This window comes from Salmo trutta, chromosome 16 (assembly GCF_901001165.1).
Source record: "Salmo trutta chromosome 16, fSalTru1.1, whole genome shotgun sequence".
Taxonomy (NCBI): domain Eukaryota; kingdom Metazoa; phylum Chordata; class Actinopteri; order Salmoniformes; family Salmonidae; genus Salmo; species Salmo trutta.
In genome coordinates this window covers 44,723,960-44,750,422 of record NC_042972.1, presented here as the reverse complement: position 1 = coordinate 44,750,422, position 26,463 = coordinate 44,723,960, and the positions used below count along the sequence as shown (strand labels likewise).

The window sequence follows — 26,463 nt, the reverse complement described above, 5'->3', positions numbered from 1 at the left end:
AATTTTTATGTGATCACATTAGAATTTGAGGCCACATGAGAACTTCAACAACTCATCTATGTTCTGTTAAACTATGTTTGCACTGTTATGTAATGTGTTGATGTCCAGTAGGCATTTGCACGAGTTCATCTCATTTACAAGAGGAGGTAACCTTGCAGATCGAGCCCTCTGACGGTCTCTCGCTGTTTGCTCTCTTGTATTTGTGCAACACTTTTTTCACAGCGGATGGTTTTTCACTGCGGCGTAATCTCTGAGACAAAGGCTTTTCCTGAAACATGAGGGCCCTGGGCCTGTCCTGTATTCATGCTGCTGTTGCTGTACTTTGTGAAATACAACCAAATGTCCATGTAATATAGATGGGTCAGACATGGATTACAGCTCCATGTGGTTTTCTTGGCTGATTTGTGTTGTGAAATGGTTTATCTTGTGATTTGGGCCTTGTTTCTTCCTCTGTCCACAGCGCTTCTCCTGCCTGCCTGTGTGGAACAAAAGATTAGCAGCCAGGAAATGCCCCAGCCAATCAGCTGCAGCCTTACATCCTGTCAGTGAGAGCAGGCCACTCACAGCCTGGCTTCTATCCTAGCAGCCGATCGGCCAGCCTGGAGAGCCGTGGCTATGCTCTGAGCAGGGTGAGGACTTAGAGGGCTGTTTGTCCTCCATGTTTTAACAAGCATTGACATATAACACACTGAGTTTGTTAGCCATGCATCCACAGAGGTAAGCTTGATTTTTATTATTTCACTTCCTCTTTAATAAGCTACCAGCTACTGTGTATGTTATGTGCCTCAGGAATACAGGTTTGTCTCATGGAGAGAGAAGGGGGGAGAGAGCCTGCTAGTCCCTAGAACACAGGAGTGGAGCCTGGCAGGAGAGCAGAGCACAGCAGGCTGCCTCTCCTCTGCTGACTGTATATGTCTCTGGTGACATAGGGGATCAGCCTGTCTTCATTGTACAGAATATACCATGGCAAGAGGAATATATCCCTTTTGGAATAAGGCACAGGATTGATCAGTTTGGCTAGGCTGTTGTTGGGTTGTAAGGGTTTATGACTGTGTCACAGGCCTGTACATTCAAAATGGAAGGTGTGGGGAGGGGTGAGGGCCGTAGCAGGGAGAGAGAACATTCATTAGGGGATCCCAGTGGATTTAACAGATGGTAAAGAGACAGGTCAGCAATGACAGCACAGCAAGAATGATTTAGGCCTCAGAGTGGTAGTAGTGCATGGCACTACTTTTAATCTTACAACCTCTAAGCAGGAAGTAGTCAATCAAGATGAACTATTAAAAAGGCATATCCTGATGGCTGTACAGTCAGGGTGTTTTTCCAGACTACTGTTTATAACAATGGGTAGTATTCACATTCTTGTTTTAGCATGTTGAATCATTGAACATGTTTCGTCTGGGTTTAAACCAACATATACAGTACTGTTTTTAAACAACAAGCTGAAATAAAATGTCTCAATGTTAGATTATATGCCTCAACAGTTTAGTATCTGGTGAGAAAATCTGCCTAATGTTATTTTTCAGTTTACAGCTTTCTCTTTGCTGTGGAGTGGCATCCATTTCAGAGAGCTTCCCCTTTCTGTGCCTCGGGTCTAGACACTCTGGGTGTTTGTATGTGAAGCCTGATGAAGGGAAGCAAGGCTGCTTCAGACAGAGCCTTGGACAAAAGTATATAATTATCCCAAAAAGGATATGAGAATCTCTACGTCTCTAGTGGAACTCATAGAATTTGCACACATAGACGAATGCTGTATGTCGGCAGATGTTTTGACAACAACCATGCAATGTCTGGCATGTAACGTCAACTGCCTCAAATTGAATTGCCTGAAAAACAGCTTCTATTACCAGGCCATCAGACTGTTTAACAGCCATCACTAGCCATCCACCAGGTGATAAACACTCACTCACACAAAACACACACCTCACAGTCACAAACGCATGCAGCAAAGCCTACTCACACACACAGCCAATGCTGCTGTCCCATGTTATAGAGACTTTAAACCACTGGACACTTTCGGTTTCGCACGAAGCAAGAAAACCATGTCATGCTGGAACTCATTTTGAATTATTCACCATACCTGAGTAGTCTGACCTTTCCTAACGACCTTCACGTTGTTCAGATTTATTCTCCATGTTAAACCATCATTGTTTTTGTCCATTATGATCTTAATGGCAGCATTAGTATTTATTTAACTACAAATAGAGATCTGGTACTGGTTCTGGTACAATAAGTAATAGCAATACCACTGTTGCTTAAAAGTATAGACACATTGTTAAGGTTCAAGCCCTTAAGGATTTATTTGACCAGAGGTAATGCCAGTAGGAAGTATTGGACAGGGAAAAGGGTGTTGGCACTGGCTGCATGTTCTTCAGTCTAAACCACAGCCGTCCATTTTGATTCTGAGGCCTGTGACATTTCCAGCCCTGTCTTTGTAAGGCCCTTCCTGCATTCCTGTGAGCCGGTCTACTGGTAAGCTGTGTGTGCTTTCTACAGCAGCTCGCCTCAGCCGGAGCCGTGTGTGTGCAGTGTGCTCAGCAGGCAGGGAGGGAATGTCTTCAAAATGGACGCCATACACACTGCCTCAGAGCCGTGGAGGAAGAGGGAGGGAATCTGATACGCTCCCTCTAAGCCTGTGTAACTGCATCCCCCATGTTTTAGAAAATGCACACAGCCAGTGAGGGCTATATGGACTTTGAGGGACTTGGTTGCAGAGGTTTTGTGAGAGTGAGGAGAAATCCTCTCTGCATTGCAGCACTGTGTCTGAGGAAAGAGGGGAGAATATAGCCTGTGTGGCACACTAAGCCCGGCGCCCAATCAGGCAACTCCTCCGTGTGGCGCACAAACCAATCAGAAGCCCACAGCCGAGGTTAAAGATTGACAATCGCAGAGAGAGCAGCAGGAAGAGCAAGGCCCTTCTGGAAAATTCTGCTTTGTCTCATCCCCCACCGGCCTCACTAATTGAAAAAAAAAAAAGCCTGAAGAATTCTGTGCGTAAAGAGAAAAAAGGTATGCTGTCAATTTCCTACATTGAAGCATGGGTTTTGCGTCAAGAGAGGGTATGGGAAGGGTGATATCACTATATTCATGAAAATAATGTATTTTCTGCAATGCTTTAACAACAGGAAGGGGTGTTGTTGGAAGATTGGGAGGCATTGATTTATTGTGTTTTCACTGTTCTCTCCCTCTGCTCTCCTGGCCTGGGGAGGAGGGGATGTAGCTGAGGGAGACTATCTCTGTCTTTGCTGACAGGTTATGTCAGAGGTGGAGGCCAGTAAAGCCAATGCTCTGTCACTGCAGATGTGCTGTCATTTTCTACCCGAGATGGAGAGGAGAACTAAGACAGAGAGGGGGGATAGAGAGGTGGTGGAAAAGGGACTACATTTGCTGTTCTAACAGGGAGCTGCTATCTTTGTATCCCGCAATCTTGCATTCTAATTATGCTGCTCTCCCCAAGAGCTAAATAAAAAGCTTGTGAAATGGAACCCATCTGAGCTGTGAGACAGTAGCTTGTGCCTTGGCGTCAAAGAAAATGGCTGAAATAAGGGGATCGACACATTTGGTGTCTGAATAATAAGGAGGTTGATGTTGAGCTGATACTGAGTAAAACAGTGGCTTTCCCACAAGAAATTACTGTTTAAATTCAAGGAAGTGTGCATTTAAATGATGCACATGCATAGGGCTGGGGCTGTGTTTGTGCAAGACTTAGAAAAAGGAATGTTTGAGTTGCTTCTCTCTTGAGGGATATGATGCGCATGAGTGTGATGTTGCATTTAGGGGGGTTTGGGACGGGATAGTTCCATTATAGAGGGCATTGTAGTCACCATGCAGTTGTAGAGCGGATGGTTCTCCATTGCCCCTGCCTCAGTTCAGCCTTGACCTGTCTCTCTCAGAAGTCTCAGTCATGGGACCCAAGGGTGGTGGGCTCAGGATTCATGGGTGACAGGAAGGAGAAGATTTATTGAGTTTAATGCATGATTATTTTTCAAGTCATGTTGAAACTAGGACACATTTAGCTGTTGGTTACAAACCAGTTAGTTACATACAGTCCCATCCATGCCCAGTCATTTACAGTAGATGAGATGTCTGTATAATTTGTTCATCTGAGAAATCCCCTTTTGACATCACAGCCTGGTCTCATAGACAAGACGTAACATAATAAACATAAACCTCTTGACACTCAAATGAGTATGATATGGTATGGTTACATAAGACAGAAGGTTACTTAAAGCTGCAATATGTAATTTTTTGTGCAACCTGACCAAATTCACATAGAAAGGTGAGTTATAGATATGTCATTCTCATTGAAAGCAAATCTAAGAAGTGGTAGATCTGTTCTATGTACGCTATATCTATGCTTCCCGTGCTTAAGTTTCATTTTTGCGTCTTTTGTATACCAGATTCAAACATTGGTTATGGAAAATATATTTCACAGTGGTTTAGATTATACATTGATTCTGTATACGATACTTGCTAGTTTTGTCACATAAACTGAAATTAGGCAAACTATTCGAATTTTAGCAACCAGGAAATGGCACGGCGATTTCTGCATAGTGCATCTTTAAGGCTGGTCAGGGTGGGTGGGTGTATAACGTGAATGTCTAGCAACCCAAAGGTTGCGTGTTCGAATCTCATCAGACAGCATTACAATTTTAACTACTTTGCAACTACTTAGTATGTTAGCTAACCCTAACCTTAACCCCTAACCCAAGCCACCTAGCTAATGTTAGCCACAACTAATTGGAATTCGTAACATATCATATGTTTTGCAAATTTATAACATATTGTACGAATTGCAATTCGTAACATATTGGAGGAATTGTAATTCGTAACATATCATACAAAATGGATGAGTCTTGGGGCACCAGGTAGCCTAATGGTTAGAGTGTTGGGCCATTAACCGAAAGGTTTCTAGATCGAATCCCCAAGCTGATAAGGTAAACATTTGCCGTTCTTCCCCTGAACAAGGCAGTTAACCCACTGATCCTAGGCCATCATTGTAAATAATAATTTGTTCTTAACTGACTTGCCTGGACATCCATAAATTAATACATACCATACGGAATGTAGCATATCATATATCAATTGGAGTGTCCCGGATTTACATTTACTATGTTACGTCTACCCTTGAGTCCAGGTTGGACATCAATGCATAAGTGTGAGTTCACATGTAAATAGGATTCAACACAATTTTATGAAATACATGGCTTCACAAAAGCATGTCTAATCCCTGAGACAATTGTTCTAATGAGACAATGACAGATGATTGGTACCTTTTTTTGACCAGAAGTTGTTTTGAAAATGGGGAGAAGTACAGAGCATTCGGAAAGTATTCAGACCCCTTCCCTTTTTCCACATTTTGTTACATTACAGCCTTATTCTAAAATGGATTAAATACACACAATACCCCATATTGACAAAGCAAAAACAGTTAAAAACAAATAAAAAAACAGAAATACCTTATTTTCATAACTATTCAGACCCTTTCCTATGATACTCGAAATTGAGCTCAGGTGCATCCTGTTTCCATTGATCATCCTTGAGATGTTTCTACAACTTGATTGGAGTCCACCTGCGGTAAATACACGATTTGGAAAGGGACACACCTGTCTATATAAGGTCCTACAGTTGACAGTGCATGTCAGAGCAAAAACCAAGCCATGAGGTCAAAGGAATTGTCCGTAGAGCTCCGAGACAGGATTGTGTCGAGGCACAGATCTGGGGAAGGGCACCAAAACATTTCTGCAGCATATAAGGTCCCCAAAAACACAGTGGCCTCCATCATTCTTAAATGGAAGAAGTTTGGAACCACCAAGACTTCCTAGAACTGGCCGCCCGGCCAAACTGACCAATCATAGGAGAAGGGTCTTGGTCAGGGAGGTGGCCAAGAACCCAATGGTCACTCTGAAAGAGCTCCAGAGTTCCTCTGTGGAGATGGGAGAACCTTCCAGAAGGACAACCATCTCTGCAGCACTCCACCAATCAGGCCTTTTTGGTAGAGTGGCCAGACGGAAGCCACTCCTCAGTAAAAGGCACATGACAGCCCGCTTGGAGTTTGCCAAAAGACACCTAAAGGACTCTGACCATGAAAAACAAGATTCTCTGGTCTAATGAAACCAAGATTGAACTCTTGGCCTGAATGCCAAGCGTCACGTCTGGAAACCTGGCACTATCCCAACGGTGAAGCATGGTGGTGGCAGCATCATGCTGTGGGGATATTTTTCAGTGGTAGGGACTGGGAGACTAGTCAGGATCGAGGGAAAGATGAACGGAGCAAAGTACAGAGAGATTCTTGAGGAAAACCTGCTCCGGAGCGCTCAGGACCTCAGACGGGTGAAGGTTCACCTTCCAACAGGACAATGACCCTAAGCACGCAGCCAAGACAATGCAGTGGTGGCTTCAGGACAAGTCTCTGAATGTCCTTGAGTGGCCCAGCCAAAGCCCCGATCGAACATCTCTGGAGAGACCTGAAAATAGCTGTGCAGTGACACTTCCCATCCAACCTGACAGAGTTTGAGAGGATCTGCAGAGAAGAATGGGAGAAACTCCCCAAATACAGGTGTGCCAAGCTTGTAGCGTTATACCCAAGAAGATGCAAGGCTGTAATCGCAGCCAAATGTGCTTCAACAGAGTACTGAGTAAAGGGTCTGAATACTTATGTAAATGTCATGTTTCCGTTTTTTCTCCCAATAAATGAGCAAAAATGTCTAAAAACCTGTTCTTGTTTTGTCATTATGGAGTAAAAAACGATTTAATCCATTTTAGAACAAGGCTGTAACATAACAATATGTCAAGTCAAGGGGTCTCAATACTTCTCGAATGTACTGTATGTATGTAATAAAAAAGGTTCTGCGTTTTTCGACACACAGATCAACTGTACTAGTTGTTCAGGCATTGATCTTGTCCCATCTTGATCACTGTCCGGTAATATGGTCAGGTGCAGCAAAGAAAAGACCTACTGTAGCAAAGCTGCAGCTGGCTCAAAACAAAGCAGCACGCCTTGCCCTTAACTGTACACACAGAACTAATATCAACAACATACAGTACATGATAGTCTCATGGTTGACGACAAATTTACTACTTCTCTTTGTCTTTTTAAGAAACATTTGTGTATCGAAAATGCCTAACCACTTGTATAATCTATTTGCGTACACTTCAAACAGCCATACATAAAACCAGACATGCCACTATGGGTTTCTTCACGATACCCAAACCAAAAACCGGTTTGAATGTGTCACTCAGTTATTTATAGAGCCATATCATCGTGGAATGCTCGGCCACCAGAGGTTACTCGGGCAAAAAGCAAGTTTAGCTTTAAAAAACAGATTAAAAAAACATATTGCGTCACAGCGCCTCTCTTCATTAAAAAAATTACATCTAATTTAACTGTACTGTATTTAAGAATATGAATAGGTACGGTTGAAGTCAGAAGTTTACATACACCTTAGCCAAATTCATTTAAACTCAGTTTTTCACAATTCCTGACATTTAATCCTAGTACAAATTCCCTGTCTTAGGTCAGTTAGGATCACCACTTTATTTTAAGGATGTGAAATGTAAGAATAATAGTAGAGAGAATGATTTATTTCAGATTTTGCAACCTTTTATCACAGTGGGTTAGAAGTTTACATACACTCAATTAGTATTTGGTAGCATTGCCTTTAAATTGTTTAACTTGGGTCAAACGTTTTGGGTAGCCTTCCACAAGCTTCCCACAATAAGTTGGGTGAATTTTGGCCCATTCCTCCTGACAGAGCTAGTGTAAGTGAGTCAGGTTTGTAGGCCTTCTTGCTCGCACACACTTTTTCAGTTCTGCCCACAAATGTTCTATAGGATTGAGGTCAGGGCTTTGTGATGGCCACTCCAGTACCTTGACTTTGTTGTCCTTAAGCAAATTTGTCACAACTTTGGAAGTATGCTTGGGGTCATTGTCCATTTGGAAGACCCATTTGTGACCAAGCTTTAACTTCCTGACTGATGTCTTGAGATGTTGCTTCAATATATCCACCTAATTTTCCATCCTCATGATGCCATCTATTTTGTGAAGTGCACCAGACCCTCCTGCAGCAAAGCACCCCCACAACATGATGCTGCCACCCCCTTGCTTCACGGTTGGGATGGTGTTCTTCGGCTTGCAAGCATCCCCCTTTTTCCTTCAAACATATTGATGGTAATTACAGCCAAACAGTTTTATTATGTTATGTTTCATCAGACCAGAGGACATTTCTCCAAAAAGTACGATCTTTGTCCCCATGTGCAGTTGTAAACCGTTTTTATGGCTGTTTTGGAGCAGTGGCTTCTTCCTTGCTGAGCGGCCTTTCAGGTTATGTCGATATAGGACTTGTTTTACTGTGGATATAGATACTTTTGTACCTGTTTCCTCCAGCATCTTCACATGGTCCTTTGCTGTTGTTCTGGGATTGATTTGCACTTTTCGCACCAAAATACGTTCATCTCTAGGAGACAGAACGGGTCTTCTTCCTGAGCGGTATGATGGCTGCGTGGTCCCATGGTGTTTATACTTGCATAATATTGTTTGTACAGATGAAAATGGTACCTTCAGGCGTTTGAAAATTGCTCCCAAGGATGAAACAGACTTGTGGAGGTGTACAATGTTTTTATGAGGTCTTGGCTGAGTTCTTTAGATTTTCTCATGATGTCAAGCAAAGAGGCACTGAGTTTGAAGGTAGGCCTTGAAATACATCCCCAGGTACACCTCCAATTGACTCAAATGATGTCAATTAGCCTATCAGAAGCTTCTAAAGCCATGACATACATTTCTGGAATTTTCCAAGCTGTTTAAAGGCACAGTCAACTTAGTGTATGTAAACTTCTGACCCACTGGACTTGTAACACAGTGAGTTATAAGTGAATAATCTGTCTGTAAACAATTGTTGAAAAAATTACTTGTGCATGCACAAAGTAGATGTCCTAACAGACTTGCCAAAACTATAGTTTGTTAATAAGAAATTTGTGGAGTGGTTGAAAAATGTGTTTTCATGACTCCAACCTAAGTGTATGTAAACTTCTGACTTCAACTGTATGTAAATAGTATTGTTGTGTCTTGGTGTCTTTCCTATATATAACTCTTATTTAATTTTTTCATTTAGTGTGATATCTTATGTTGTTCTTGTCTATAACTGTTCTGTATTCTGTCATGTATTTGTACGTTTTGTGTAGACCCCAGGAAGAGTAGCTGCTCAATGTGCAGTAGCTAATGGGGATCCTAATTAACTAAACTAATCATTTGACCTAGTCCAATCACATTCTGTCAGTTTGACACTCTGGAACTCTTAACGTTGGAACACTGCTTTACTAGGCGCTAATTCATACAGGGAACCCGAGTGTTGGCTTCTGCGATGCATTAGCTGATGCATCAGCTGACGTCGCATCATATTCTACAAACACTTCCTACCTTTAATATGGTGGTCTATTTAGCTGATCAGTTTTACTCACTCATTCTCTGCTACCTGTACTTCTGTTGGTTGCTTGATAGTATGCAGTTGCATTTTCTAGCACCCACCCCATCCTCCACCTTTTTGGTTCTGTGTTTCCTTCTTGCAGTGGGATTGATATAGCGTAACCTGCCTGTAGTTATCATTAGTATCTTAACATGACACACGTAGTGAGCTACCCCAAAGGATCAGAGCCTAACGCCAAGACTAATCTATTACATGTTGTAATCTTTTTTCGAATAAATGGTTAAATGAATACGTGGCGTTTCCTGTTTCGAAATTGCCTTACTAAACATTTTCCTTCTCCCAATAAGAGAGGGACTCTTGCTGGCCATAGCCGGCACCCAAATGAACAGCGTGTGTCTGTGTCCAGTCAGAATTGGTTGAGACAGAGTCTGCTTCTGGGCCAAATGGACTCTCGCTCTAAGAATAACCCCATTGTTGTGAGACTGAGAGAGTGAGTCTCACTGCCAAGTGAGTCTGTGTTAAAGCAGACCTTTATAGCCAGACGGGATTATGTCTTTCCCCTGAAAATGATACTAGATCCACACAAATAAGATTTGTAAGACTTCAGCAGATGCTCTTTTACAGTGTGATTTTATGATTGTTACCAAGTGCATACTGAACATACTGTGGATGAAGCCGTCTCTGGTGGAAGCATAGTGAGTCAAACTGTAGAACGCATTGGATGAAATGATCTATGTTGGGAGTCTTTTTCTGTAGGTGTTGTCATAACAGGGCATTAATAGTGCCTCTTTTTCCTGCGTCAGTGTGGCTGAGGAGGAGGTGAAGACTGAGTCGGATGCAGTAGAGGGGATGGAGATCTCTACACGATCCAAAGGTGAGAAAAAAAACACAAAGCTGAGCTATACTATTACTTATGATTGCCTATGCCTGTGGGGAGTATGTGGTGGTGGTGAAAGGGTTTATTTTATTGTTCCTATGTTGAGTGTACTGCATGTGTGCATGCATGTGTCTGGTACAGAGCTGAACGACACAAGGTACAAGATGGAGGCTAATGTGCTGCTTCTGTTCATATCGCTGTCATGTCTTATCGCTATGGCAACTGGTTTTATCTGCTGTACAGTATGAAAACAATGAACATCTACTGTTCTATGGCTAGTACATGCACCTTCTTCTTAGAGATAGTGCATCTGTCATGTTGGCTTGTCTGACCTTTGACCCCTCTCTGCAGTTTCAGTCCCTGGGTCAGTGGAGCGGGCGGCGCAGAAACGAAAGGTGCCCAGCCCCCCTCACTCATCCAACGGTCACTCCCCTGCTGAGACCTCCTCCAGCCCGGTCAAAAAGAAGAAGAAACCAGGAGCAGTCAGCAGCAGTAAAGACCAGGTGCACCCTCCCCCTCCACTCTCCTCTGTGCTCACACTGTGGGGCTTTCAGAGGCTGCTGGGTTTCTGTTACACTGCAATATATCCTACTAAAAAAACTAACTTTCGGTTCCAATTTTGTCTTTTGGTATGCCATGGGAATATTTGATGTTTGTGAGACCAAGGGTTTATATTTTCTTATAGTGTTACAGTAAGCCTATATGTCCTAATACGATTGTTATCTAACTGATTATTGTTTCATTAATGTGTGTTTTCATGCTTAATTTTGCCTACTGAAATCAAGAATTTGATTGAGTTTTCGGATATTGCTCAAAGAAAAACTGATGCAATTAATGTTTAACACTTTTATCAGCTTTATAAATGGTCAGTTATAATAGCAACATTGGCTTATAAGCCATGGATCAAAGCTTGTCTCAATGCAAAACAGTAATGGGTGTGGACCAAAACACAGTTTCTCAGATCCAATCATTAAGTGATACTAAAGGCTAGTTTCTCATACTGATCCTTTTCACTGTCTTGACCTTTGAAAAGGGATTTGCAATATAATCTACAGTGATTCTCTTCCAGTTTGATAACAGAAATGATAAATTAATACATTTTGGAATATCTTATGTTGCAACACAGGGTTCTAAGCAGTCTGTGCTTTGGACCGTTACTATGTAACTCCTGTCGATTTAAATTTTTTTGAATGTCTGTGCTACTCATGTAATCTCACGCCTAAATTAAATGTTGAACCCCTCCAACTTTCTCCTTCTCTTGCCTGCATTTCAGTCAGAACTAAGACATGGTCCCTTTTACTATGTGAAGCAGCCAGCACTCACCACAGACCCTGTTGATGTTGTACCGCAGGACGGCAGGAATGACTTTTACTGCTGGCTGTGCCACCGCGAGGGCCAGGTGCTCTGCTGTGAGCTCTGCCCGAGGGTGTACCATGCCAAGTGCCTCAAACTGCCCGCAGAGCCCGAGGGTGACTGGTTCTGCCCTGAGTGTGAGGTACTCGCTTGTGGGTGGGACTGGAAACCAGTTGTCTACTAGGAAGATGACTTTAAAATGCGTGGGAGGTTTTAGGCTGGGGGATGAGCCCTGACTATGATGAAATACATCCCTATTTATTGGAAGTTAGAGTTGAGCAAAATCTTGGCGCTAAGAGAAATTCTGATCATGTTGGTTTACGATGTTGTCAAGGTAGTAAAATGAGGCTTGATACTGAGAATATCCTTTGAGATGGCAAAATACGTTTGAAGCTAACATCTTTCTCTCTACCTCTTTTCTTTCAGAAAATAACAGTTGCTGAGTGCATAGAGACTCAGAGTAAAGCAATGACGATGCTAACACTAGACCAGCTGTCTTACCTGCTAAAGTTTGCACTCCAGAAGATGAAACAGCCAGGTGTAAGTGCACTGACCTCCCTCTTCTACCTGGCTGATTAGTCCCAGTAACACTATAAACAAATATCAGGTCTGTTGGGAAATCAACTGGATATAGTGCATATTGCAATGGCTTGTGCTTCTGCTTTCACCCTCCCCACATTGTCATGGAAGAACTCTACCTAATTTCTACCTTTTCTAACTGTTGTCATTGACTAATTGTTTTGACAGTAGATATATTGGACTATTGAAGAAGAGATAGATGTATTAGTAATTCCAATGCGAGTGAACAGAGCTCTCACACAAACACAATGGAATGGTCGCTTGTTGATATGGTCTGATTCTAAGACTGCTTAATGCTTTCTCATGGTTTTATTTTCCATCAGTGATGATGTCCATTGCCCCTGCCCTAATACACGGAGAACTGCACCCTGCCAAATGATTTCCTATACTCAGAGTCTGAAGTATCTTTTGGTGTTCTGGTTACAAAGTGGTTACCTATGTCATAAGTAAGGAAGCTCTCTAACAACACTAAACCACCCCAAGCCTGTTTTCGCCAGTCTTCTCCTCTACAATGGCATAAAGAGGAAAGGGACCATTGAACCAAGGGTGCAGTTTGTAAAGCGTGGTGTGGTGAGGATACAGTTGCCCCTCTTACTCTTTTTCAGGACCAACCACGCTCGTCATCTCACTCCCCCCATGCAGCCGCCACGCAGAGAAAGGCTTTTAATTGGGTAATCAATCAATCACACTAAAAAAAGACCCCATTAAATTTTCCGTTCGTTTTTTTCCCCTCCTGTTTGGAGTGTTCTTTTTGTTTTGTGTGTCTGTTTTTAGTTGCTGTTGTCTGTCCTGGGGTGGTAGAGTCTGGGTGGTAGAGTCTGGGTGGTAAGGTGTGTGTGTGTGTGTGTTATGGAGGTCATGCAGTTGAATCCTAAATTGAGATGCGTGCAAGGCAAGCAATTTTAAATCTTGACCTAAATTTTGAATTGATGCCAATTGTATATATTTACATGAAAGTTGTAGCTGTGCTTGTGTCTCAAGTTAGGATTTGGCCTAAGTGAGGCCTGTATTTGGAATATGAAGGTTAATTCACTGTGCACGTATCTTTTATATCTTCTCCAGACGGAGCCCTTCCAGAAGCCAGTATCTCTTGAACAGCATCCGGACTACGCAGAGTATATTTTTCACGCCATGGACCTCTGTACATTAGAGAAGGTTAATGTTCTGTGCTTTTTTCTTTGTGTTGTTAGAACTACAATCCCAAACCTCACCAGTTGTTGATCCCTGACCTTTTCCATTTTCTTTTTCCAGAATACAAAGAAGAAAATGTATGGCTGTACCGAAGCTTTCTTGGCAGATGTGAAATGGATTTTACACAACTGCATAATTTATAATGGAGGTCAGTGTCCGTGTTTAGATTGCAATGGATTTTCACTGGTTTCAATAACTGGTTTGTAGTTATTTCTAATGGTGACCTTCTTATTCCAGGAAATCATAAGCTCACTGCCACAGCTAAAGTCATAGTGAAAATCTGTGAACATGAGGTGAGTATGGGAAGGCGTTCAATACTTTTTTCAGGCCTTCAGAAGACACCTACAATTGTTACACCTACAATGATTCTTCTCTTTCAGATGAATGAGATTGAAGTCTGTCCGGAATGCTATCTGTCAGCTTGCCAAAAGAGAGACAACTGGTTCTGTGAGCCATGTGTGAGTTCAGTTACTTAAACTCCCTTATTTACTTGTATCAAAGCTTGTGCTAAACGAGTCATACATTGGAATTGTAGTGCCTTGTGTATACTGAATTCTGCCTATATAATAGTCTCAGTATTATAAGTAGTCTTCCTGCTTACTTTGCTCAGAGTGATCCTCACCCTCTGGTGTGGGCCAAGCTGAAGGGGTTTCCATTCTGGCCTGCCAAAGCACTGCGGGACAAAGATGGGCAGGTGGATGCTCGCTTCTTTGGGCAACATGACAGGTAATTCCCCTTTGGTACCTACCTATGTAAATTATACTCATCAGTGCATTTGCATTTCTCAACTCTCTGTCTCTAGCCTCTGTCTCTAGCCAGCTGTTTAGTTGTGTTATGTTTCTTCACCTTCCAGGGCGTGGGTCCCCTTAAACAACTGCTACCTCATGTCCAAGGAGATTCCCTTCTCTGTGAAGAAGACTAAGAGCATCTTCAACAGCGCCATGCAGGAAATGGAGGTCTACGTGGAGAACATGAGGAAGAAGTTTGGAGTGTTCACCTACGCCCCCTTCAGGACGCCCTATACCCCTGACAACCAGTACCAGATGTTGCTGGACCCCGCCAACCCCTCATCCGGCTCGGTCCGGCCGGAGAAGCATGAAAAGATCAAGTTCAACTTCGACATGACTGCATCTCCCAAAATGCCCTTGTCCAGGAGCGTGCTGTCAGGAGGGGGCGGGTGCATGGGCGGGGTTGGAGGAAGTACAGGCCGGAGGATCTCCCTGACAGATATGCCCCGCTCGCCCATGAGCACTAACTCCTCTGGTCACACAGGTTCTGATGGAGAGCAGGAGACACCAGACAAGGGCCAGGCTAGAGCCCCAGCTAGCCACTACAGTGCTGGGGAGGAGTCCATGGACTGCACAGGTAGGTACTGCACACTGCCTCTCTAACGGTCTGGAGTGTCCTGGGACTATGGAATATACTGTAACAGCAACCTAGACTCTGGTTTTTGTTTTAAATCAAGCACTGTAAACGAAAGGCATGTTGAGTTCTTCTTCAATGCACAATTGCCATACGTTATTTTAATAAAACCTACCTCTTAAATGAAGATCCAAAGAAGAGCATGACATTGATAGATACTGTATATCTGAACTCTCCCCACAGCATCACCGGCTTCCACTCGACCTGATCCTGTCTCTGGTGCCAAGGACAGCCCTAAACCATTCCACTCCCAGGGCCCTGCCCTGCCTCTCGTTCCCAAGCAGGAGAAAGCAACACCCACAGGGAGCATCCTTAATCTCAACCTGGGTGAGCTGCCACACACCTGTCATCAAAACCTCAATCATCATCAAAGTTCAGCTATTTAGCACACCTGACCTGGGTAACACTATCCATAAACCCTAGAAACCTTAACCACATGTAGAGGCAGTCCTACTTGATGGTCTAGTGATTGTGGCTGATTTCAACCAGCTCATAACATTGTTTGTGGTTTCTTGTGCTGGCCTTTCAGACCGAAGCAAAGCCGAGATGGACCTAAAGGAGTTGAGTGAGACTGTGCAGCAGCAGCAGCAGCAACAGCAGGGGGTGCCACCAGTCCTCACCTCACCCAAAAGACAGATCAGGAGCCGCTTCCAGCTCAATCTGGACAGAACCATCAAGAGCTGCAAGGCCCAGCTGGGTGAGTAACCTAACCGCACCGCTAAAAAATAACCGCTTATTAAGATACCAGGACAATTCAACTTTTTTTTTACATGTATGAAAACAACCATGGCTGAAACCTTTGATGTTATACATTTACCACAATTTTCCCCTCTGCTTACAGGTATAGATGAGATCTCTGAGGACGTGTATAAGGGAGTGGAACACAGCGACTCCGAGGACTCTGATAAATCAGATTCGAGTGACAGTGAGTACGCCAGCGACGAGGAACAGAAACCTAAAGTGGGCCAGCACACTGAGGCCAATGACAAGGGCGAGAAGGACCCTTCCAAGAGGGGGTCCAAAGACCCCCTGCCCTCCATCCAAAACAAGGAGGGCAAAACAGAGGGGCCAGGGCCAGCAACTGCAACGGCAACCATGGGAGATGCAGGAGTACAATCTACCCTCTCTGAATACTTGTCGAAAGAGAAGCAGGGTGTAGAGTCAGACAAAGAGCCCCCAGAGAAAGCCAAAGCAGTCCCTGCGTCCCCAGCCCCCAGAGAGAAGCCCCAGGTGAAGCAGGAGGCCAAGCAGACCTCTCTGGTGGATGACTCCGACTCTGAGAGGGAGCTGGTGATTGACCTGGGGGAGGACCAGGGGGGTAGAGACCGGAAGAGGACTAGGAAAGATGCACACGCCACCAAAGATCCACCAACCAATAAGACAGAGGGTGAGAGTCCTCCTATTCTCTACCACTATTTGACAAACATAATAGTTGCTGTTATTAATTCATTTCTTTCCATTCTAGGTAAAGCCCCCACCCCGTCAAGTGCCCTTACTCCATCTCAAAACAACACAGCCCCTTCCTTAACCCCCAGTGTGAAAGATTCATCACAGTCTCCACTAGCCATCCCTCTAAACATGGTGCCCTTCACTACTGCTGCTCCCACCACCATTGGCCCCACCACCATGGCCAGTGCCACATCAACAGCCCCCATCACAGCCTCCTCCGCCACCACAGCAGTGAAGAAACAGCGCCCTCTGCTGCCCAGGGAGACTGTCCCGGTGGTGCAGCGGGCAGTGGTGTGGAACCCCACCAACAAGTTCCAGACATCCTCCCAGAAGTGGCACATGCAGAAGGTGCAGCGACAGCAGCAGAATCCGCAGCCAGATACGCCTCAGCTGCAGACAACATCACCTGGCCAGCCACAGACACAAAAATTGCCCCAAACGCCGGCATCTGCAACATCTTCATCATCATTATCGCCAGAGCAACCTTCCCAAAGCACACGGTACCAGACCAGGCAATCTGTCAAAGGTACACCACAGTATTAGTTCATAATTAAATTAGCACACTACAGAGAAAGTGGAGACAGCTAAAAAACTATTTGAGTGCAACCGCAGGCCTAAATACCATGACTGTGATGTCAATGATTAGTTTTGATTGTTGTTGTTTACTGTAGCTGTCCAGCAGAAAGACGCCCCACTCAGTACGTCCACGTCGGCTGTTACCCTGGTGACCAGTATCCCAGCCTCTGTGGCCATGATGGCAGCTCCCGGAGTAGGCAGTGGCCCCTCCACCTCCATGGCAGGGGACTTCCAGATCCCCACCGCATCAGCAGACGTAGCAGCTGACATCGCCAAGTACACTAATAAAGTGAGTATGCAAGACTTGGAGTGATGGCCACAGAGTAAACAAGCTGAAGGATGTAAACTACACTCACTATCAGTATATTACGATAGTTTGGGGCTTGGAGCAGAGCTTATTGAAGCATACAGACTTTTTGGGGACAATTTTACATGCACTACATGACCAAAAATATGTGGACACCTGCTCGTCAAACATTTAATTCCATTAATATGAAGTTGGTCCCCCCTTTGCTGCTATAAACAGCCTCCACTCTTCTGGGAAGGTTTTCCACTAGATGTTGGAACATTGCTGTGGGGACTTGCTTCACTTGCCACAAGAGTATTCGTGAGGTCGGGCACTGATGTTGGGAGATTAGGCCTGACTCGCAGTCGGCGTTCCAATTCATCCCAAATTTATTTAAAGGAGTTATTACTAGTCAGCGGTCTCTTGGGTACTTTGGACAGTTTTGCTTCATTTCTCCTTTTTCCTCAGATAGTGGATGCAATCAAAGGGACGATGACTGAGCTGTACACCGAGCTTTCCAAAAGCACTTCAGGGAACACAATAGCAGAGGTATGTATCTATCTGCTGGTCACTCTCAGAGGCACCGAATAACACCCTGCATATAATAGTTAACTGTATGACTCTGGGGAGTGAATGTATGTCCTTGTCTCTCCCACACAGATAAGACGATTGAGAATTGAAATAGAAAAACTGCAGTGGCTTCATCAACAGGAGCTTTCAGAAATGAAGCACAATCTAGGTAAGGACCTTTGCATTACTCAAGCTTCCACTGCAGATGACCCAGTCAATTCTGGGTCAAAGGACTGTCTCTCAGTATAGACGGGTTGGTTACTTAGCAACAAAATCGACGTGTGCGCAACTATGGGGCAAAACAGATGGGGTTGGCTTAGATTGTTGACAACATGTAAACAATATTCACCTCCAATGTTTATTGAAATCATAAATACAATTGCACAATAATCACTTGTCTCTCAAATACATTGCTATTGTTGTAGCTAGATGGCAAATATTTGCCATATTAGCATTGACATGATTGTTGACAACACGTAAACTATATTTTGTTTTCAATGTTTATTGAAATCATAAACGCATTTGCACAAAAAGCACTTGTTGTTTCTCAAATGCATTGTTACAGTTGTTGGTTAGCTGGCTAGCGAATTTCGCCATATTAGCATTGACATGAAATCAGCCAGAACACCTCAAAACAAGACATGGTATCAATAACAAGGGACAATGAGCTGAAAGGAGCCACCTACAACTCCCCACATGGCAGCTTATTGTTGCTAGCTATCTGACCATTCAGAATCATGATGCACATACATCATTTTCACAGTGGTGTAAAGTACTTAAGTAGTCCTTTAAAGTATTTTTACTTAGGTCATTTTTTCTGGTATCTGTACTTTACTATTCATATTTTTGACAACTTTTAGTTTTACTTAACTACATTCATAAAGAAAATAATGTACTTTTTACTCCATACATTTTCCCTGACACCCAAAAGTACTCGTTACTTTTTGAATGCTTACCTGAACAGAAAATGGTCAAATTAACGCAGTTATCAAGAGAACATCCCTGGTCATCCCTACTGCCTCTGATCTGGCGGACTCACTAAACACAAATGCTTCGTTTGTAAATAATGTCTGAGTGTTGGAGTGTGCCCCTGGCTAGCAGTAAATAAAAAAACAACAAGAAAATTGTGCCTACTGGTTTGCTTAATATAAGGAATTTGAAATGATTCATACTTTTACTTTTACATTTGATACTTACAGTTGAAGTCGGAAGTTTACATACACTTAGGTTGGAGTCATTAAAACCTGTTTTTCAACCACTCCAGAAATGTCTTGTTAACGAACTATAGTTTTGGCAAGTCGGTTAGGATTTACTTTGTGCATGACACAAGTAAATTTTCCAACAATTTTTTTGACAGATTATTTCACTTATAATTCACTGTATCACAATTCCAGTGGGTCAGAAGTTTACATACACTAAGATGACTGTGCCTTTAAACAGCTTGGAAAATTCCAGAAAATGATGTCATGGCATTAGAAGCTTCTGATAGGCTAATTGACATCAATTGGAGGTGTACCTGTGGATGTATTTTATGGCCTACCTTCAAACTCAGTGCCTCTTTGCTTGACATCATGGGAAAATCAACAGAAATCAGCCAAGACCTCAGAATAAAAATTGTAGACCTCCACAAGTCTGGTTGAATTTCCAAACACCTGAAGGTACCACGTTCATCTGTACAAACAATAGTCCACAAGTATAAATACCATGGGACCACACAGCTGTCATACCGCTCAGGAAGGAGACGCGTTCTGTGAATGTACTTTGGTGCAAAAAGTGCAAACCAATCCCAGAACAACAGCAAAGGACCTTGTGAAGATGCTGGAGGAAACAGGTACAAAAGTATCTATAACCACAGTAAAACGAGTCCTATATCGACATAACCTGAAAGGCCGCTCAGCAAGGAAGAAGCCACTGCTCCAAAACCACCATAAAAAAGCCAGACTATGGTTTGCAACTGCACATGGGGACAAAGATCATACTTTTTGGAGAAATGTCCTCTGGTCTGATGAAACAAAAATAGAACAGTTTGGCCATAATGACCATCGTTGTGTTTGGAGGAAAAAGGGGGAGGCTTGCAAGCCAAAGAACACCATCCCAACCCTCAAGCACGGGGGTGGCAGCATCATATTATGGGAGTGCTTTGCTGCAGGAGGGACTGGTGCACTTCACAAAATAGATGGCATCATGAGGATGGAAAATTCTGTGGATATATTGAAGCAAGGTCACAAGACATCAATCAGGAAGTTAAAGCTTGGTCGCAAATGGGTCTTCCAAATGGACAATGACCCCAAGCATACTTCCAAAGTTGAGGCAAAATGGCTTAAGGACAACAAAGTCAAGGTATTGGAATGGCCATCACAAAGCCCTGACCTCAATCCCATAGAAAATGTGGGGGCAGAACTGAAAAAGTGTGTGCGAGCAAGGAGGCCTACAAACCTGACTCAGTTACACTAGCTCTGTCAGGAGGAATGGGCCAAAATGCACCCAACTTATTGTGGGAAGCTTGTGGAAGGCTACCCAAAACGTTTGACCCAAGTTAAACAATTTAAAGGCAATGCTACCAGATATTTATTGAGTGTATGTAAACTCCTGACCCACTGGGAATGTGATGAAAGAAATAAAAGCTGAAATAAATAATTCTCTCTACTATTATTCTTACATTTTACATTCTTAAAATAAAGTGGTGATCCTAACTGACCTAAGACAGGGAATTTTTACTAGGATTACATATCAGGAATTGTGAAAAACTGAGTTTAAATGTATTTGGCTAAGGTGTGTGTAAACTTCAACTGTAAGTATATTTTAGCAATTACATTTACTTTTGATACTTAAGTACATTTAAAACCAAATACTTTTACGCAAGTAGTATTTTACTGGATGACTTTCACTTTTACTTTAGTCCTTTTCTATTAAGGTATCTTTACTTTTACTCAAGTATGACAGTTAGGTACTTTTTCCACAACTGCGATTTTCACGAGGTTGTCAGCCAACCCGTCTATAACAATGGATGTCATTGACTGAGGAGAATTAATCACATTATTCTATAGAAAAGGTTATGTTATTGTCTGATATGTGTACATGTGCAGAGTTAACCATGGCTGAGATGAGACAGAGTCTGGAGCAGGAGAGGGAGCGTCTGATGGCGGAGGTAAAGAAGCAGACAGAAGTGGAGAAACAGCAGGTGGTGGATGAGACCAAAAAGAAACAGTGGTGTGCCAACTGCAGGAAGGAGGCCATCTTCTACTGCTGCTGGAACACCAGCTACTGTGACTACCCCTGTCAGCAAGCCCACTGGCCAGAACACATGAAGTCCTGCACACAATCAGGTAACACACACCAGCCATATTCAAAGCTGAATTTATACTAGTTAAAGAACATTGATTCCATCTGAATACAGCTACTAATTGTCTTACAACTGTATAGTTATATATTTATGTTCTTCTTTTGTAGCGACAGCCTCACAGCAAGAGCCTGAGTCAGGGTCCACGGCAGACGGCGCAAACAAAGCCTCAGGACAGTCCAACAGTGGTCAAACTTCTCCCAGAGAAACGACAGCATCTGCCCCCACAGACAAAGACTCTAACATGGAGAAAAGCAAGGACAATGTCACTGTCAGTCTGTCCTAACACTGAGCCCCTGCCCTGGCATTGAGTTATCACACTTGAACCTGTAACATAAAATACTGACACCTTCTTAGCTACTGTACATGGACATGTTTCGTTAGCATTAGTCTTTTCAAGCTGCTGCTCTGAAGGTATCAAAATACTTTTTTATTTTAAGTGATAATGACCAGAATTTCATCTTTCCCAAACGCTATTATCATCCTTCTCCATCTCAAATCCAGATGTACCATGGGACAAGTAACCACTAGAGAGCGCCACCTGTTCTCTTAATCACTGTCACCTTGCATTACACGCTTTGCAAGCTCATAGAGAAGCAGCTTTTCATTGCCAAATTTGAGGGTTGGGTGTGTGAGGCAGATGTACAGAAAGTGTATCTATTGTTATACGTAATATTAATAAAACTGTATTGAGAGTGCATAATACATTTTGGTACTGTGTGAAAGAATTGGACAGTTTGGTCAATGATCACCCAGATGACCAAACTTAATGTGAATGGACCAGAATGGAACATGGCTTCAGATTATTGTTGATACAAATTATTTTCAACCGCCATCTTGTATGTTAATTTATTCATTATTTATGCTGGAATGTTGCCTACAGTTTTATTGAGGAGATAATGTTCGATGGACTGAATTAAGACATGGTACAGAGAGTTATATGAAGCTTTTCCATTTCAGAATGTTTTTCTTTCCTCCCGTAGGACTGTTCAACATACCGACATTTGTCCTGTATTCATATTTCTGTGTTCATACTCTTTCATCTTGTATTGTTGTCACTGAGAAATAAACCATATTTATGGCAAACACAGGCCCTGAGAGGGAACAGAATGCAACACTAGTTTTTGAAAGCCCTTGCATTTTCTATGTGTCTCCCACATGATGATACAAAAACATAAATGTATCTGGTTGGAAATGATCGGCTACGGTGAACTGAACACGTCTTTGTATGTCAGGTTTGAACGCTCTACTACAATATATTCACTCATCTGCAGGAAACCCCATTTGATTTTCAAACTATTCTCCTACAGCATACTGTAATGGAGTCATTCCTCCCTGTTCCGGTATAGAGAAGAGACTAAAGGAACTCTGTTGTATTTCATGTTTGTTTACATTCTGTAAATAAATAAAGTGTGTTGTTCTGAAACTGTCTGACCTTGACAAAATACCATTGTTCCCATCCTATCAGAATAAAGTCCTTGGGCTGAGAGCTATTCAACAAGTGGTAGCAGCATGGCTCTAATGTGCCACCATTTCGGTCGCATATGCCCTCAAATATGTTGCTGTGTGACCTGGAATTTTGATTTGGAATCACCAGTGTGCCTACAAAAAGATTCACCAACATATGGCATATGGCAATGCCCTGGCTTCCCTGTGGTTTGTTTTGGAATCAGAATCGTTCCACTCCTGGCTTTCATTAGCGCTGTGGTAACAACTGAGCAATATAGCCACATACCTTCCAGTTCTCCTTTATCTGACAAATAGTCTGCAACATTCTGGAGGTATAAAGCGGTCCCTGTTCCAGGGACATCACTGGATAAGAAGTCCAGGCTGCCAACGCTTTGCCATATATGGACATGTGTATGTGAAGTCTGAACTAAGTAGCTCTAGCACAGATAGAACAATGAGACAGATATTTCACTGGATGTATAAATGTGAAGCATCCGGTTGGCGTTTCCACTCACTACCAAATATGGTGGTGAGAGGAAGCCCAGTTGCCGGCAGTGGGAGAAGATTGAGCGAGATGGATTTTGGCCGACATTCTGCTAATTTTCTCATCGATGAAACATTTGATCTCAACACAGTTTCGTTTGTAAAACTAGAATCTGTTACGAACAGAGTGGACACATTTTTGTAGACTTTACCATTTACCAAAGTTTTAAAAAATTGCAAGTGCGAATTTACTTCAGAGTAGGCGTTCCCTAGAGAAAATATGCAAATAAGTGCCATTAGGCACTAATAGGCGTGCCTGTCTCTGCCCACCTCCTTGCTTGTTCTGTCCACTATGATTCATTTGCTTCCATTTGAAACGAAGGGCAGTGGTCTATCTTGGGTTAGTTATACAAATCTTCGGCTCTATTTAATTGGTCCGGATTTGTTTAGGTTTTTTGAATCTAGCTTGCGACTTAGCCGTGAAGACATAATGGATTCATAACCCTGTACAGTAGATGAAATGTGCGGTCCAAACACTTAAAATACACACCCTCGTCCATTTACCCTCGCCTTATGCCATTGGGTGAATCCCCGTCGCAATCCCATCAGCCCTCGTTTTTAGTCGGCTTTACGAGTGTACAATTATGTTCACTTCAGGGCCTGAAACGCCCCATAATTCAATTATCGACGACAGTACATCCGCTAAGAAAAGTCTGCGAAAACTTAAAAACAACATCAATGGAGAAGTAAACATACAAGTGTAATTAAAACGAATAAGTTAGAATTTGTGCTACTAATGCACACAACGGCACAAACACGTCTCGTAAAAAGTAAATATTGTAATGACCTGACTAGATCATGAAGGAACAATTGTCCAGACAGAGGATGGAGTTAACGAATGGACGGTTTATTAACACAACTTAACACAGGCTACTGTTTGGCCGTAGCCCACGCCAAATAAATGAAAGGTACCCTACAAACGAACCGTGACCTTCTCTTGTGAAGCCCAGACGTAAGAGAGAGAACAATGGCTAAAACCCGGTCTTAACTTCCAATGCTCCATCCCCCTGCCCAACCCCCCTCCACGCCACTCCGCCAACCACCAGGCTGCCCGGTATCTGAACATTCCAGGCATTCCCGTGATTGGCAGATAGCAGGTTGATTGGCATGACCCCGCGAACACTGGTAAGTACGACACAACCCACTAATAGCCTAACACCTAACCCACCACTGTCTGTGCGGGTCGCTACAATATGTTTTTGTTTGGTTATCTTTTGGAAATTGTAGAAATTAAACATTTTCCTTCTTCAGAAGTTTCAGCTAGGCAGGCTAACGTTAGTTAGCTAATATACAATATTTAATATAAGTAGACATGCATTCATAATTGACTGTAGCGAATATAAAGCACCCACAAGCTACCCGTGGCTGAAAACATAATTATCGTGTGATGAACGAGTGACGAATTTCCGGCCAAGGATGGCCCATTTCAAAAATTATTCCTTCCTCCCTTGCCTCTTGCCCTGCAAGTGTATTCTTATTAAACGTCATCAGAAGTGTCCACTTAATTTGAGGGCTGAGGGGATAGGGTGTGTCTTTTAAGTGTTTGGACCTTAACAGAAGACAAAAGGATGAGGTTAATGGATCATCAGCAATGAGTACAGACAGATAGATAGCTAGATAATGTAGCTACTTAGCAACAAAAATATTTAACGTTTTATTTGTTTTATAACAAAGTAAACCTGAGTGTGATGCACACAAGTTATATTCACAAAATGATCAGCTGGTGATTGTTTAGCTGCAAATAGCTAGCTGCTGTAGCTACAAATAGCTGGCTGCTGTAGCTAGATTGGTGATGCATATTTAGGGTGTTAATAAACTGGGCAAACAGTGTTAGAAGTGGTTTTATATTACATTCACCTGCACGTATACCTAGCTAGCTGCCTGTAACTATATTGCAGATATAAGCAGTGTCAAGATCAGAGCTCCAGCATGCTTGTTTTGAGAACTTACTAACTAGCTTCTGTAAAAATATATATATATATTAAATACAAAGACAACACACCAGAACAGGACATTTCCTTAATCCCAGCTGGCCATTTCCTTACTCCCTCCTGGCCTATTAGAGGTCAAGATGGAGCTACCAGCGTATTGCTTATATCCAATACTTCCAGATCTACACAACAAGTTTCTAAGGGCTATAGGTTTATTTGTGTTCCAGGGATTAGTACCAATGGACCAAGACCCTGGGCTCTGAGTCCACACCCAGATCAACACTGCATTCATGTGGTCTAATGGCCAACACCACAATAACAAGAGACTATCGGTGCTATTAGGTATAGTAGGGCTGCCTATACAAGGGTTAGTAGGGATCAGCCTTTCCGGGCATGTAGGGCATTGGTCACCAACCCTGTTCCTGGAACTCCACGTGGTGTGAAGGCTTCTGTCCCAGCTAACACTATGTGGACTAATACACTGGAGGGTTTGTAAGTGTTGGGCTTGACTCCACTGCTTACCCCACAGCTCCACATGGTTGAATAGCGTCTAATGTCCTGTTGCAGGTAGGCAAGCTATATAATTACTCTACAACATAGCTACAGGTATAAGAGTAGGCATGGTAAGTTGACTAGGCCTACTTATAATAGGCAGGGTTGGATGATGATCATTTAGCACCCACAGGGCAGGTCATACTTAACCTTGGCTTTAAAGTAAAGTAGCCTTGCACAAGCCTTGGCTTGTGCGAGCTGAAACGACTCATAGGAGCAGGAGCCTATTTCCGGTTTCTGTAGTGTGAGGCATCTTGATGTACAAGTACACCCCCTGCACAGGATGCTAGTCTATCACAGGGCCTTGGCTTTAAGGGGAGAGCAATATCTGCATCATCGTAAGTTATTAAGTCTATTTCCTCAGTGTGTGTTACAGTTAATAACTATTAAAACCTGAAATGTTTCTGTAAATATTTTTCATGATGTATCTGATCAATTACGCATGTATCTATTCATATTTCTCTCTAGTTCAGGAGCCAAGGAGAGAGGATGCGCATGGAGAGGAGGGCCTTGGAGAGGAGGGCCTTGGAGAGGAGGGCCTTGGAGAGGAGGGCCGTGGAGAGGAGGGCCTTGGAGAGGAGGGCCATGGAGAGGAGGGCCTTGGAGAGGAGGGCCTTGGAGAGGAGGGCCGTGGAGAGGAGGGCCGTGGAGAGGAGGGCCGTGGAGAGGAGGGCCGTGGAGAGGAGGGCCGTGGAGAGAAAGATGCATGTTAAGTACAATTTCACTAATCTGAAATGGTGGCAGAATCTCACACAATACTATTAGATCTCCACTTCAAATTCAAAGCACAACATAGCCCTATAGTAAGTAGCCTTCACACTGGGCAATTTCACAAGACGATTGTATACTCTCGAGCCTCTTCCATCTATCCCTTCCTTCTGTGTGTACGATAGCTGTAAATATATTGGGAGAAGATAAAGGCC

At 43.1% G+C, this 26,463-nt stretch overlaps 1 protein-coding gene across 6 annotated transcripts; it reads left to right on the top strand.

The window, feature by feature from the left end:
• Positions 1-194: 194 nt before the first annotated feature.
• LOC115150818 (protein kinase C-binding protein 1) lies at positions 195-22,491 on the top strand. Of its 6 annotated transcripts, none has more exons than XM_029694517.1 (21): positions 195-717; positions 10,226-10,296; positions 10,651-10,802; positions 11,651-11,794; positions 12,079-12,192; positions 12,837-12,902; positions 13,294-13,386; positions 13,483-13,570; positions 13,660-13,715; positions 13,803-13,880; positions 14,033-14,148; positions 14,276-14,787; positions 15,028-15,171; positions 15,374-15,541; positions 15,686-16,231; positions 16,310-16,819; positions 16,965-17,158; positions 17,624-17,704; positions 17,816-17,894; positions 20,812-21,051; positions 21,176-22,491. In XM_029694517.1, the coding sequence occupies exons 1-21, from the start codon at positions 704-706 to the stop codon at positions 21,349-21,351; spliced, it is 3,642 nt and encodes a 1,213-aa protein (XP_029550377.1). In that variant the 5' UTR covers positions 195-703; the 3' UTR covers positions 21,352-22,491. The 6 variants fall into 6 exon arrangements, with proteins under 6 accessions (XP_029550377.1, XP_029550373.1, XP_029550374.1 ...); XM_029694513.1 differs by having other exon boundaries at positions 11,573-11,794; XM_029694514.1 differs by having other exon boundaries at positions 196-629; positions 11,573-11,794.
• The last annotated feature ends 3,972 nt before the right edge of the window (positions 22,492-26,463 follow it).